This window comes from Theropithecus gelada, chromosome 9 (genome assembly GCF_003255815.1).
Source record: "Theropithecus gelada isolate Dixy chromosome 9, Tgel_1.0, whole genome shotgun sequence".
In the NCBI taxonomy this organism is placed as follows: domain Eukaryota; kingdom Metazoa; phylum Chordata; class Mammalia; order Primates; family Cercopithecidae; genus Theropithecus; species Theropithecus gelada.
Genome location: NC_037677.1, coordinates 99,789,854 through 99,802,677, shown reverse-complemented (window position 1 = coordinate 99,802,677; position 12,824 = coordinate 99,789,854). Strand labels below are relative to the sequence as shown.

Genomic DNA, 12,824 nt, shown 5'->3' with positions numbered 1-12,824 from the left:
GCCCAGGCTGGAGTGCAGTGGCCGGATCTCAGCTCACTGCAAGCTCCGCCTCCCGGGTTTACGCCATTCTCCTGCCTCAGCCTCCCGTGTAGCTGGGACTACAGGCGCCCGCCACCTCGCCTGGCTAGTTTTTGTTTTTGTATTTTTTTTTTTTTTTTTGTATTTTAGTAGAGATGGGGTTTCACCGTGTTAGCCAGGATGGTCTCGATCTCCTGAACTCGTGATCCGCCCGTCTCGGCCTCCCAAAGTGCTGGGATTACAGGCTTGAGCCACCGCGCCCGGCCTGTTTTTGTATTTTTTAGTAGGGACGGGGTTTCACCGCGTTAGCCAGGATGGTCTCGATCTCCTGACCTCGTGATCCGCCTGTCTCGGCCTCCCAAAGTGCTGGGATTACAGGCTTGAGCCACCGTGCCCGGCCGAGAATCTGTACTCTTAACCACAGTATAATTCTGTGACTTCAAATTTTCTAACTTCTCTTTCCTGTTTACTTCTTCGTAAAATGAGAATAATAGTACCTAACATATAGGGTTGTTCTGAAAAGTCAATGAGTTAAAATATGTACTGTACTGCTTAGAATCATACATGAAAAATAGTAAGTACTCAATAAATGTTGGCTGTTATCATGTTAGCATTATTAAGGCATTGAACTCATGCATATCTCTGAATTTTAACCAAATAGGTGGACTAAACCTTGAGTGCGAATTTATTTATTAAAAGGTAGAAATACTGTGGTCTGGTTATTTATGCCTTTCCGATTTTATCTTTTTAAATTATTTTGTAAGAGGAAAAAAAAAGAGCTGAACCAAAGTTGAATGGTGAGCAGGAGTTCATTGGTAAGAGAATGAGTTCTTTTTTGAAATAAAGCAGTTTTTTACCTGCCCCTTTTTTTTTTTTTTTTTGAGACAGAGTCTTTGTCTGTTGTCCAGGCTGGAGTGTGCAGTGATGCGATCTTGGCTCACACAACCTCTGCCTTCCCGGCTCAAGCAATCTTCCTACCTCAGCCTCCCGAGTAGCTGGGTCTACAGGCACCCATCACTATGCCTGTCTAATTTTTGCATGTTTTTATAGAGATGGGGGTTTTGCCATGTTGCCTAGGCTGGTCTCGAACTCATAAGCTCAAGAGATCCGCCTGGCTTGGCCTCCTAGAGTGGTGGGATGATAGGTGTGAGCCACTGTACCTTGCCCTATTTTTTTTTTTTAAGGAGTATTCAGGAATCATTACTAAAGGTGCAAAGTGTTATATATGGTCTGAATGTAAAAATTGTGCAACTTGTTTATACCTGTATGCTTTTGAAGACCTCAGTTAATTATGGCAATGTTTTGAAGAAATAGCTCAATATTTTAAAATGTTTTCCTTACATGCTCTCTTGTTCCTTTGTGTCAATAACCATGTTATTGTTGAAGGTCTGGTATTCAAAACATTCGGTTAGAAGCAACCTTAATATGTTGATGTAGAACAAATATATAGCAGTCTATGTGATATGGCAGGATAGTAGCAATAGAATGTTGATGAGAACATAGCAAAATTCCAGTCTTTTTTGTATGTTTTTTAAAACTTTAGGAACAGATGAAATAAATTTGTAGTTTCTAGTTACAATTTCAGACTACAGATAGGAGCATGTAGCTGCTTGAAGAAGAAAAACAAATTGTCAAGGCAACAGGTACTGCATTGCTCACTGGACAAGATCTCTTCTCAACTTTGTTATTTTTTTCCTTCAGAGAACAAGGAAGCTTTTGTTCCAAGGCCTGATGTTGAAATGTTAGCAAAATATTATGTTAATCAAGCCAAGAATCTTATGTATTTGTGAATCAAGAGTAAGATTTCACGAATATTCATTTAGAGCAAGGACTTGTGCAGTTATTCTTGCATTTTCAGGCTTACACAAAAATAGGCTTCTAAAAACCAAAGGACTCCATGTATAGAGGTTTAGTGGTTCATTTATTTGTCTGTTAAGTCTACCCTGCGAGATGCTGGGGATAGAGCAGCAAATAAAACATTCCTCTGCCTTATGGAGCTTATATTTTGGAGAGATTGACAGAATGCAAACTGTCAAATGTAAGTATTACGTGCAAAAAACAAGTAAAGTAGGGTAAGAGGAGAGTGAGTGATGTATGTGGGTAAGTGCGATATTGTTAGTTGGAGTTTGTTATCCGTCGGCATCACTTTGGTGTGTGAACTATGAGTGTTGGCCTTTGACAGGAATGTGTAGTGCAATTTGGGACAAATGACATAAAGAACTCTGAATGAAAATAATGAAATGAAAAGCAAACAAAAAAACTTGTTTATAGGCTAGGCTCAGTGACTCATGCCTGTAAATCCAGCACTTTGGGAGGCAGGTGGATCATTTGAGGTCAGGAGTTCGAGACCAGCCTGACCAACACGGTGAAATCCCATCTGTCCTAAAAATACAAAATTAGCCGGGCGTGGTGGTGCATGCCTGTAATCCCAGCGACTTGGGAGGCAGAGGCAGGAGAATCGCTTGAATCCGGGAGGCAGAGGTTGCAGTGAGCCAAGATTGCATCATTGCACTCCACCTGGGCAACAAGAGTGAAACTCCTGTCTCAAAGAAACTTAAAAAAAAAAAAAAAAAAAAAACTTATCATGAACTATTTAAAAGATGATGAGAGGTAGTGAAACATTTAACATAATTTAAATGCAACAGGTTTAAGGAGTCTTCTGGAAAAATAGGCATTTTTTCATCTTAAACTATTTTATTTTGTAATTTTTATAGATTTAGGGGATACAGTTTTGGATATATAGCTTAGCGGTGGTATGGCTTTTTAGTGTAACCATCACCTGAGTAGTGTACATTGTACTCATTAGGTAATTTCTCATCCCTCACCCACCTCCCACCCCCACTTAAAGTATTTTATATACGTGTGTGTATATATACATATATGTGTCTCCTTTCATGTGTTTTGTGATGATAAGGATTAAAGTTTACAAAATACTTTAAAAAGCTATAGCTTATTTCACAGTGCTGTTCTTTGAGTTATAGGTGACACTGTTAACTACAAATATGAGGATTTAGTTTTTCAGCAGTACTGGTAGATAAAGTAAACTTGCATCTGACTTTCTGTGTTTTTAAGGGGATGTATTTGTCAGTAAGTTGGTTTGTGGCTGTGTTACAGAGAGGACCCTTAATCACAATATAACAATAAAACCAAGTGGCTAACTACTATAGTTTATTGATTTTACTTGCTCATCTGCCAAGGATTGGGGTTATCAAAGACTGAATAAAATGTGGCTGTTTAGTACAATATGAGGCATACAAGTGGAGGATATAGCTTTAACTTTTCTTTTTCCAGAAACTGCTTTAATGTAAGTAATATGCAATGAAAGTTTTTGTATTTAGAGACCAAAATAAGTTTCAGGCTGGTGAGAAAATTTGAAGAAATTATTTAAAATTATCCTTTCCATTTAAGTTTTAGGGCAGTGTTCTTAGAATGAGAGTGAATGGGTTGATTATAAAACTTACAAATGCCAAGTTTTGTATTTTTTTTTTTTTTGAGATGGAGTTTCGCTCTGTCATCCAGGCTAGAGTACAGTGGCGTGATCTTGGCTCACTGCAAGCTCTGCCTCCCAGGTTCAAGTGATTCTCCTGCCTCAACCTCCCAAGTTGCTGGGATTAAGAGTGCCTGCCAGCATGTTTGGCTAATTTTTGTATTTTTAGTAGAGATAGGGTTTCATCTTGTTGGCCAGCTGGTCTCGAACTCCTGACCTCAGGTGATCCACCTGCCTCGGCCTCCCAGAGTGCTGGGATTACAGGTGTGAACCACCCAAGTTTTGTATTTTAAATACAAAATTAAGATTTCAGTGAAGTAGAAACTAGTGATTATTCATACTGCTGTTATTACCCTATTATCTACGTTGACATACTTCTTCCATTGAAAAATGAGTATTTGATTCAAACTGCCATGTGTTAAACACTTCGCCTGATAGACCTGCTCTACATATTGTTAAAGTGCTTCTTTCTTTATTCCAAATGAATTACTCACCTAACTTGAAATAGACGTGTAAAATGACTTTCTTTTTTTTTTTTTTTTGAGACGGAGTCTCACTCTGTCAGCCCAGGCTCAATGCAGTGGCTGGATCTCAGCTCACTGCAAGCTCTGCCTCCCGGGTTTACGCCATTCTCCTGCCTTAGCCTCCCGGGTAGCTGGGACTACAGGCGCCGGCTACCTCGCCCAGCTAGTTTTTTGTATTTTTTAGTAGAGACGGGGTTTCACCGTGTTAGCCAGGATGGTCTCGATCTCCTGACCTTGTGATCCGCCCGTCTCGGCCTCCCAAAGTGCTGGGATTACAGGCTTGAGCCACTGTGCCCGGCCATGTAAAATGACTTTTTAAAGAGTGTTTGCCAATGTATAACTCTAGCAGCATGGCATTTTGTCTTAATGCAGAATTGTCATGAAAAGAAGTGCTGATTGCTTCTTTTTTTTTTTTTGAGATGGAGTGTTGCTCTGTTGCCCAGGCTGGAGTGCAGTGGCACAATCTCAGCTCACTGCAACCTCCGCCTCCCAGGTTCAAGCAATTCTCCTGCCACAGCCTCCCGGGTAGCTGGGACTACAGAGATATGCCAGCATGCCTGGCTAATTTTTTTCCATTTTTACTAGAGTCAGAGTTTCATCATGTTGGCCAGGCTTGTCTCGAACTCCTGACCTCAAATGATCCACCCACCTTGGCCTCCCAAAGTGCTAGGATTTCCGGCTTGAGCCACCACGCCTGGCCTTGACTGCTATTTATATACTTTTATCAATTTGGGCATGGCATGAAGAATGTTACTGTACTACATCATAATTCTTGAACTTTTCTTAACATTATGTTAAGTAATGAGAAGGTAATTATGGGAGGGACAAAATTTCCTTTCATTGTAGTTTAAAGATAGTGGTCTTACTACATGCGGCTGTCAGCATTTTATTGGCATACCATTTTGAGGGAAAGAATATTCAGTGCACATTGCTAACTAGGCTTACCCTACAGTTTCAGTTGCTCTTTGCTTCCTGTTTTCAGCAGTTGCCTAAAGCTGTTGGAGCAGCTGTTTTCCTTTCTTTGGGGGAGGGTGATGGTAGTGGTGAAGGGGACTGTGCATGTTTTGCCTGTGAAAAAAATTTTTTTCTTTTCGAGACAGAGTCTTGCTCTGCTGTCCAGGCTGGAGTACAGTGATGTGATCTCCTGACATCAGGTGATCCACTCGCCTCGGTCTCCCAGAGTTCTGGGATTACAAGTGTGAGCCACTGCCACTGGCTGAAAAACAGTCTTATTGTGGCATAATTGGTATACAATAAGTTGCACATAGAGTATATAATAAGTTTTGACATATATATATGTACCCATGAAACCATCACCATGATGAAGATATTGAACGTATCACTGCTTCTCCCCAAAAGTTTTCCTGGGCTCCTTTGTAATACCTCCTCCTCTCCCTACTTGACCTCCCTACCCCAGGGAACCACTGATCTGCGTTCTGTCAGATTAGTGTGCATTTTCTAGGATTTTATATATATGGAATCATACACTATGTACTCTTTGTCTTTCACTCAGTGTAATGATTATGAATTTTTTTAATGTTTTGCATGTAAATACTTTATTCCTTTGTATTGCGTAGTAGTATTACATTGTACAGATGTACCATAAGTATTTTTATCCATTCACTTGTTGATAACGTTTGGGTTGTTTGTAGTTTCTGGCCATCACAAAGCTGCTGTGAACATTTGTGTATAAGTTTAAAAAAAAATTTTTTTTTTTTTAAGATAGGATCTCTGTCGCCCAGGCTGGAGTGCAGTGGCACGAGACGATCTTGGCTCACTGTAGCCTCAACCTCTTGGGCTCATGTGATCCTCCCAAGTAGCTGGGACCATAAGCATATGCCACCATGCCAAGCTAATTTTTCAATTTTTGTGAAGACTGCATTTTGCCATGTTGCCCAGGCTGCTCTTGAACTCCTGGGTTCAAGCAATCCGCCCATCTTGGCCTTTCAAAGTATTGGGATTACAGGCATGAGCCACTGTGCCCAAGCCTGTGTTCAAGTCTTTATATGGATATATGCTTTAATTTCTCTTGGACAGTTACTTACAATTAAAAAGCCTGGGACATATGATAGGTATATGTTTAAGTTTTAAATAAATGGCAGACTTTTCCAGAGTGCTTGTGCCATTTTTATTTTCTTTCCAGCAGTGTAGTAGAATTCAAGTTGCTCTACATTCTCAACATTTGATGTTGTCTGTCTCTTTAATTTTAAATATTCAAATAGGCATATTTTGGTATCTTACTGTGTTTTTAATTTGTATCTCCCTAGTGACAAATGATGTTAAACATCACTTCATGTGCCTATTTGCCATTTATATATATTCTTTGATGAAATGTCTATGCATATCTTTTGCCTGTATTTTAATTGGATTATTTATCTTGCATTTTGAGAGCCCTTCATATATTCTGGATACAAGTTCTTTTGTCAGATGTGTGTTTGCAAATATTTTGTCCCAAACCATAGCTTGTCTTTTTCCTCCCAATACGAGAGAGAGAGAAAACATCTAATGGAAAGATAATATATAAATGCAATTTTGTTTTGGTTTTTTAAGTTCTCAGCCATGCAGAGGGACTTAGAACAAATTAAGTATACAAACAAGGTTGCAGAGACAATATTTTAACCTCCTAAGAGAATAAAATATTCTGAATCTTTTGCATATGCACATAAACCATAATATGCAGAACAGATTAATATGATGTATATATGCCAACCCTGTGGTAGGTTGGTTTATTGTTTGTTTTATTTTTTTGTTTAGAAATTGGGTCTCACTGTCACCCAGGCTGAAGTGCAGTGGTATGATTGTAGCTCGCTGCAACGTCGAACTCCTGGGCTCAAGCGATCCTCCTGCCTCAGCTTCCTAAGTAGCTGAGAGTATAGGTGCAAACCACTGTGTTACTAAATACAAAAAATTAGCCGGGCGTGGTGGCGTGCACCTGTAATCCCAGCTATTTGGGTGCAGTTATTGTTTGTGTATGTGCAGTTGTTGTACATACAACTTGCTTTATTTTGTATATCACTCCCTTACTTTACGCAGGTCTCTGAACAAATATTATCTCCTCAAAGAGGCCTTCCATGGTTTTCCTACGTACAGTATTGTTACAGGAAAGGGGTCCTGATCCAGACCCCAAGAGAGGGTTCTTGGATCTGATGTAATGAAGAATTTAGGGCGAGTCCGTAAAGTGAAAGCAAGTTTATTAAGGAAGTAGAGAAGGCTGAGCACAGTGGCTCACACCTGTAATCCCAGCACTTTGGGAGGCTAAGGGCAGATCATTAGGTCAGGAGTTCGACACCAGCCTGACCAACATGGTGAAACCCCGTCTCTACTAAAAATACAAAAATTAGCTGGGCAAGGTGGCACGTGCCTGTAATCCCAGCTACTCAGAAGGCTGAGGCAGGAGAATCACTTGAAACTGGGAGGCGGAGGTTGCAGTGAGCCAAGATCGTGTCACTGCACTCCAGCCTGGCCTACAGAGCGAGACTCCATCTCGAAAAAGAAAAAAAGATAATGTAGAGGAATAAAAGAATGACCACTCTGTAGGCAGAGCAACCCCAAGGGCTGCTGCTTGGCCTTTTTTTTTTTTTTTTGGAGACAGTCTTGCTCTCGTTGCCCAGGCTGCAGTGTAGTGGCGTGATCTCGGCTCATTGCAACCTCCACCTCCCGGTTTAAAGCGATTCTCCTGCCTTAGCCACCCAAGTAGCTGGGATTACAGGTGTGGGCCACCGTGTCCAGCTAATTTTTTGTATTTAGTAGAGACGGGATTTCACCATGTTGGTCAGACTGGTCTCGAACTCCTGACCTCAGGTGATCACCCGCTTTGGCCTCCCAAAGTGCTGGGATTATAGGCGTGAGCCACTGCGCCAGTCGCTGCTTGTCCATTTTTATGCTTATTTCTTGATTATATACTAAACCAGGGTGGATTATTCATGCCTCCCCTTTTTAGAACATGTAGGGTAACTTCCTGACGTAACCATGGCCTTTGTAAACTGTCATGGTGCTGGTGGGAGTGTAGTAGTGAGGACAGCAGAGGTCACTCTCATTGCCATCTTGCTTTTGGTTGGTTTTGGCTGGCTTCTTTATTGTAAGATATTTTATCGGCAGGGTCTTTATGATCTGTATCTTGTGCTGACCTCCTGTCTCATCTTGTGACTTAGAATGCTTAATCATCTGGGAATGTAGCCCATTAGGTCTCAGCTTCATTTTACCCAGCCCCTACTCAAGATAGTTGCCCTGGTTCAGATGCCCCTGAGAGTATGACCATTGTCATTCTTTATTTTCTTGCCTTATTTATCTTTTTTTTTTTTTGAGACAGAGTCTTGCTCTGTCCCCTAGGCTGAAGTGCAGTGGCACGATCTCAACTCACTGCAACCTCTATCTCCTGGGTTCAAGTGATTCTCTTGCCTCAGCCTTCCGAGTAGCTGGGATTATGGGTGCGTGCCACCACACCCAGCTAATTTTTGTGTTTTTAGTGGAGACGGGGTTTCACCATGATGGCCAAGATGGTCTTGATCTCTTGACCTCGTGATCTGCCCGCCTCGGCCTCCCAAAGTGCTGGGATTATAGGCATGAGCCACTGTGCCTGGCTTTTTTTTTTTTTTTTTTTGAGACAGGTCTTCCTCTGTCACCGAGGCTGGAGTGCAGTGGCATAATCGGCTCTCTGCAAGCTCTGCCTCAACCTCCGCCTCACTGCAACCTCTGCTGGGCTCAAGCGATACTCCTGCCTCAGCCTCCCAAGTAGCTGGGACTACAGGTACGGACCACCATGCCCAACTAATTTTTGTATTTTTTGTAGAGATGGGTTTTCGCCATGTTGCCCAGACTTCAAATTCTTGAGCTCAAGTGATCCGCCCACTTTGGCCTCCCAAAGTGATGGGATTATAGGCATGAACCACTGTGCCTGGTCTGTGTACAAGTTTTTTTTTTTTTTTTTTTTTTTGAGACGGAGTCTCGCTCTGTAGCCCAGGCTGGAGTGCAGTGGCCGGATCTCTGCTCACTGCAAGCTCCGCCTCCCGGGTTCACGCCATTCTCCGGCCTCAGCCTCCCGAGTAGCTGGGACTACAGGCGCCCGCCATCTCGCCCGGCTATTTTTTGTATTTCTTAGTAGAGACGGGGTTTCACTGTGTTCGCCAGGATGGTCTCGATCTCCTGACCTCGTGATCCGCCCATCTCGGCCTCCCAAAGTGCTGGGATTACAGGCTTGAGCCACCGCGCCCGGCCAGTGTACAAGTTTTAAAGTTTTAGATTTTACATTTAGGTCTATGATCCGTCTTAAATTTTGTGTGTGTTGAGAGGTGTGGATTAAGTTCATTTTTCCACAAAAGGAGAGCCAGTTGTTCCTGCACAATGATTATACAGTCATTAGAAGGAATGAAATGTGATATGTGATACTACATGGATGAGCTTTGAAAATATTATGCTAACTGAAAGAAGGCAGACACAAAAGGTCACATGTTGTATGATTCCATTTATATGAAATATCCAGAATAGTTAAATCCAGAGACAGAGTCTAGATTGGTTGTTGCCAGGGGCTAGGTGGAGGGCATAGTGGGGAGAAAGTGCGTAATGGATAAGGGGTTTTACTTTAGAGTCATGGAAGCATTTTGACACTAAAAGGAGTTGGTGGTTGCACTAAATGCCACCAACTTGTTCACTTTAAAGTGGTCAATTTTTGGCCGGGCGCGGTGGCTCAAGCCTGTAATCCCAGCACTTTGGGAGGCCGAGATGGGCGGATCACGAGGTCAGGAGATCGAGACCAGCCTGGCTAACACGGTGAAACCCTGTCTCTACTAAAAAATACAAAAAACTAGCCGGGCGAGGTGGCGGGCGCCTGTAGTCCCAACTACTCGGGAGGCTGAGGCAGGAGAATGGCATAAACCCGGGAGGCGGAGCTTGCAGTGAGCTGAGATCCGGCCACTGCACTCCAGCCTGGGTGACAGAGCGAGACTCCATCTCAAAAAAAAAAAAAATAAAATAAAGTGGTCAATTTTATGTGAATTTCCCCTGAATAAATTATTTTTTTTTAAAGCCACAGGGGTGATTTATATTAAAAAGTCTTACCCTGGACAACATAATGAGACCCAGTCTGTACACAAATTAAAAAAAAACATTAGCTGGGTGTTGTGGTAAGTACCTGTAGTTCTAGCTGTTCTGGAGTCTGAGGTGGAAGGATCACTTGAGCCCAGGAGTTCAGGGTTACAGTGAGCTATGATCATGTCACTGCACTCCAGCCTGGGCAACAGTGAGACCCTGTCTCAGAAGAAGGGAGAGAGGAAGGGAGGTATATATTGACTTCATGTCATAAATGATGTTAGCATTTTCAAGATGGGAACTATCTTAGGCTCCAGATGTTTTCACAAATAATGCTATTTTTATAAAATGTTAATAGACTTCTTAACTCTAAGAGGATATTTTTCATCCTTATTTGAAACTACTTAACTGATGAAAACTTCAAAAACAGAAGTGAAACCTAAGAATAGCCTGGTGTTAAAGTAGTTAAAGACACTTAAGCTGCACACCTCATTTTAGATGTTTATCCTAGTTAGATGAAATGTTTTAGTTTATTTCTTCTTTTTGCTCATAGTCTTTATTGCCAGCTGAAAATAATTTATTACAGAAAAATGTAAAAGCATGCAATAAATAGAAATCAAATATTTATTGCTTGTATTTGTGCCACCATTGACTGAACTTAGTATGTTATCGAAATATATTTATCTTTTAAAGGGGTGACATTTTTTCCTTTTCCAAATGTTACAGTAAAACCAGGTGGAAGAGAATGGTTTTAGCAGCTTAGAAAAAAAAAAAAGTAAAAATCTGAGGTTTGGCATTATAAGTTATTTATAACAATGGGAGAAGAAAAGACAAATTGTTTCACATTACAGACCTACCCCCAACTCCAAAGCCTAATACTTTCTTACCAAGTCAAAAAAAGAGACACATTTGATGTACAAGCTGGGGATTTCCACATGATTAAGACATTTATGAAAACCTAGATGGAGGCTGGGGAGTGGCTCTCACGCCTGTAATCACAGCACTTTGGGAGGTTGAGGTGAGCAGATTGCTTGAGCCCAGGAGTTCGAGACTGGCCTGGGCAACATCTTTTGTAGAGACCCCCCCTCCTTTTCCCCATCTCTGCCTGTGGTCCCAGCTACTAGGGAAGCTGAGGTGGGAAGATGGCTTGAGCCTGGGATGCAGTGAGCAGAGATCACGCCACTGCGACCCTGTTTCAAAAACAAACCAAAAACCTAGATGGGGCAGTGTCCTTTTCAGCCCAAGTGCCACCAGACACAGCACAAGAGACTACTAAAACGCAATCGCAGGAGGCTGGGCATGCAATGTTTGGGAGTATAAGCACCACACTTCTGGCTCAGGATTTGGGAAGTAGGGTAAACAAAACCTACTTGGAAAATAATCAAGGAAGAAAACCAACAATTGTCTTCTGCAGAGGTGGGGACAAGGAAGGAGGTAGGGCCAGGGCCAGGAGCATTTTACTTCACTGACCTAACTCCATTTTACATCACTGACCTAACTCGGGAAGCTATCAGGGCCCGTCTTCAACTGACCTTAAGAGGAAAACCAGATGGCTGATGGGAGAATCCATGGGAGTGAGAGGGGGAAAGGGAATGTGGCTGGCAGGAGGCAATAACCCCTTCCTTCCTGGGCACAGGAAGGCAGTCAGGGCAATGACCTCACAAGGACAGCACAGTTTTTGCAGCTTAGAGATCACCCACCTGCCCCTACCTAACTACTCATTCTACTCAGCACTACCTGGTATAGGGCCACTCTCTGCCCCAAGGGAGTGGATGTCTCTGTAGCCTGGGGCTTCTTCTGAGGCAGCATTACCCTCTGCCCCCTTGGCTTGGGGCTCCTGGCTCTCAGGGGTAGCAACAGCCTTCCCTTGCTGGGCATTGCTCTTGTTGCTGCAGGCACCTTGCTCCTGCATTTCCTCTGGCTGAGAGGCAGAAGAACCGCCCCCGTCCTCCTTCCAATTTTTGTGGAAGAGCAGGCTGCTGAATTTGAAAGATTTCTTAAGAGAGAACTTACTAGGGGAAACTTCCCCCTTGGCCTCAGCACCCTGGATAGGGGATGCTGGCTCAATGGCCTTGCCAATGGCCCCAGCTGTCTCATGTGTTCTGTTCACAGAGGGCAACACTCCTTCACCCTTGGGAGATAAGTCTTCATTGCTTTTCACGTGGCCATCGTCTTGTCTGTTGGCCTTTGCGGGGGAAGTGCCTGCTGCAACCCTGGTGGTCACATCTTCCGAGGAGCCTTGGAGCTCTGGCTGCCCATGATGGTGGGGGTCTGCTGGGGGGTAGCCAGTATCCAACCCAGGCTCACACCTTGGGGTAGTACAGTGGGATTGGCTGGCCAGGCAGAGGGATGGGGCTGGCGTCTCACAGGGATGGGGAAACAAGCTGTACCCCCACTCCAACCCGCTTGCTGTGCCTGCTACTGTTCTACTCCACATCAGAATCTGTTGATCAGAATTTAAAATTTGCCTACTACACATATTTTAAAAACATACATCAACTTAAAATTATGTATCTTCACAAACTGTGCTGTGCTGTGGTTTTAGTGCCTTTTCTAGATTCTAGGATTAGAGTTAGTAATTACTGGCAGCCATGCTTAATTATTTGGAAGTATAAATAATCTTTCTGGATTGAAATTACTATATGAAATTATTTTTCCAACTTTAGATTGTTGAGAAGTGTCAGTATAATTTTCAGCATATTTACTGTATTCAGTGTGTTTTAATAGGTAATTATATTAGGCAGTTTGCAAGCTGGAGTTTTTCTGATTTT

At 42.6% G+C, this 12,824-nt stretch overlaps 2 protein-coding genes across 27 annotated transcripts in view; one reads left to right on the top strand and one right to left on the bottom strand.

The window, feature by feature from the left end:
• The window catches only part of LOC112631068, a 22,914-nt gene extending 10,424 nt beyond the window's left edge, over positions 1 to 12,490 (bottom strand). Inside the window, exon 1 of the mRNA XM_025395552.1 lies at positions 11,791 to 12,490. Within this exon, the coding sequence (XP_025251337.1) occupies positions 11,791 to 12,490 (700 nt within the window). The remainder of the gene's footprint in view (positions 1 to 11,790) is intronic.
• Positions 1 to 12,824, top strand: part of NT5C2 (5'-nucleotidase, cytosolic II) — a 111,524-nt gene that overhangs the window by 11,169 nt on the left and 87,531 nt on the right. For 5 of the 26 annotated variants that reach the window (XM_025395682.1, XM_025395688.1, XM_025395694.1 and 2 more), the window contains exon 2: positions 5,130 to 5,227. The exons of 15 other annotated variants lie outside the window; for them this stretch is intronic. The gene's annotated coding sequence lies outside the window, so the exon portion shown is untranslated. Of the gene's footprint in view, positions 1 to 5,129; positions 5,276 to 10,686; positions 11,351 to 12,824 lie in introns of those variants that run through there. 6 more of the 26 variants (XM_025395687.1, XM_025395684.1, XM_025395692.1 and 3 more) reach the window with 2 other exon arrangements.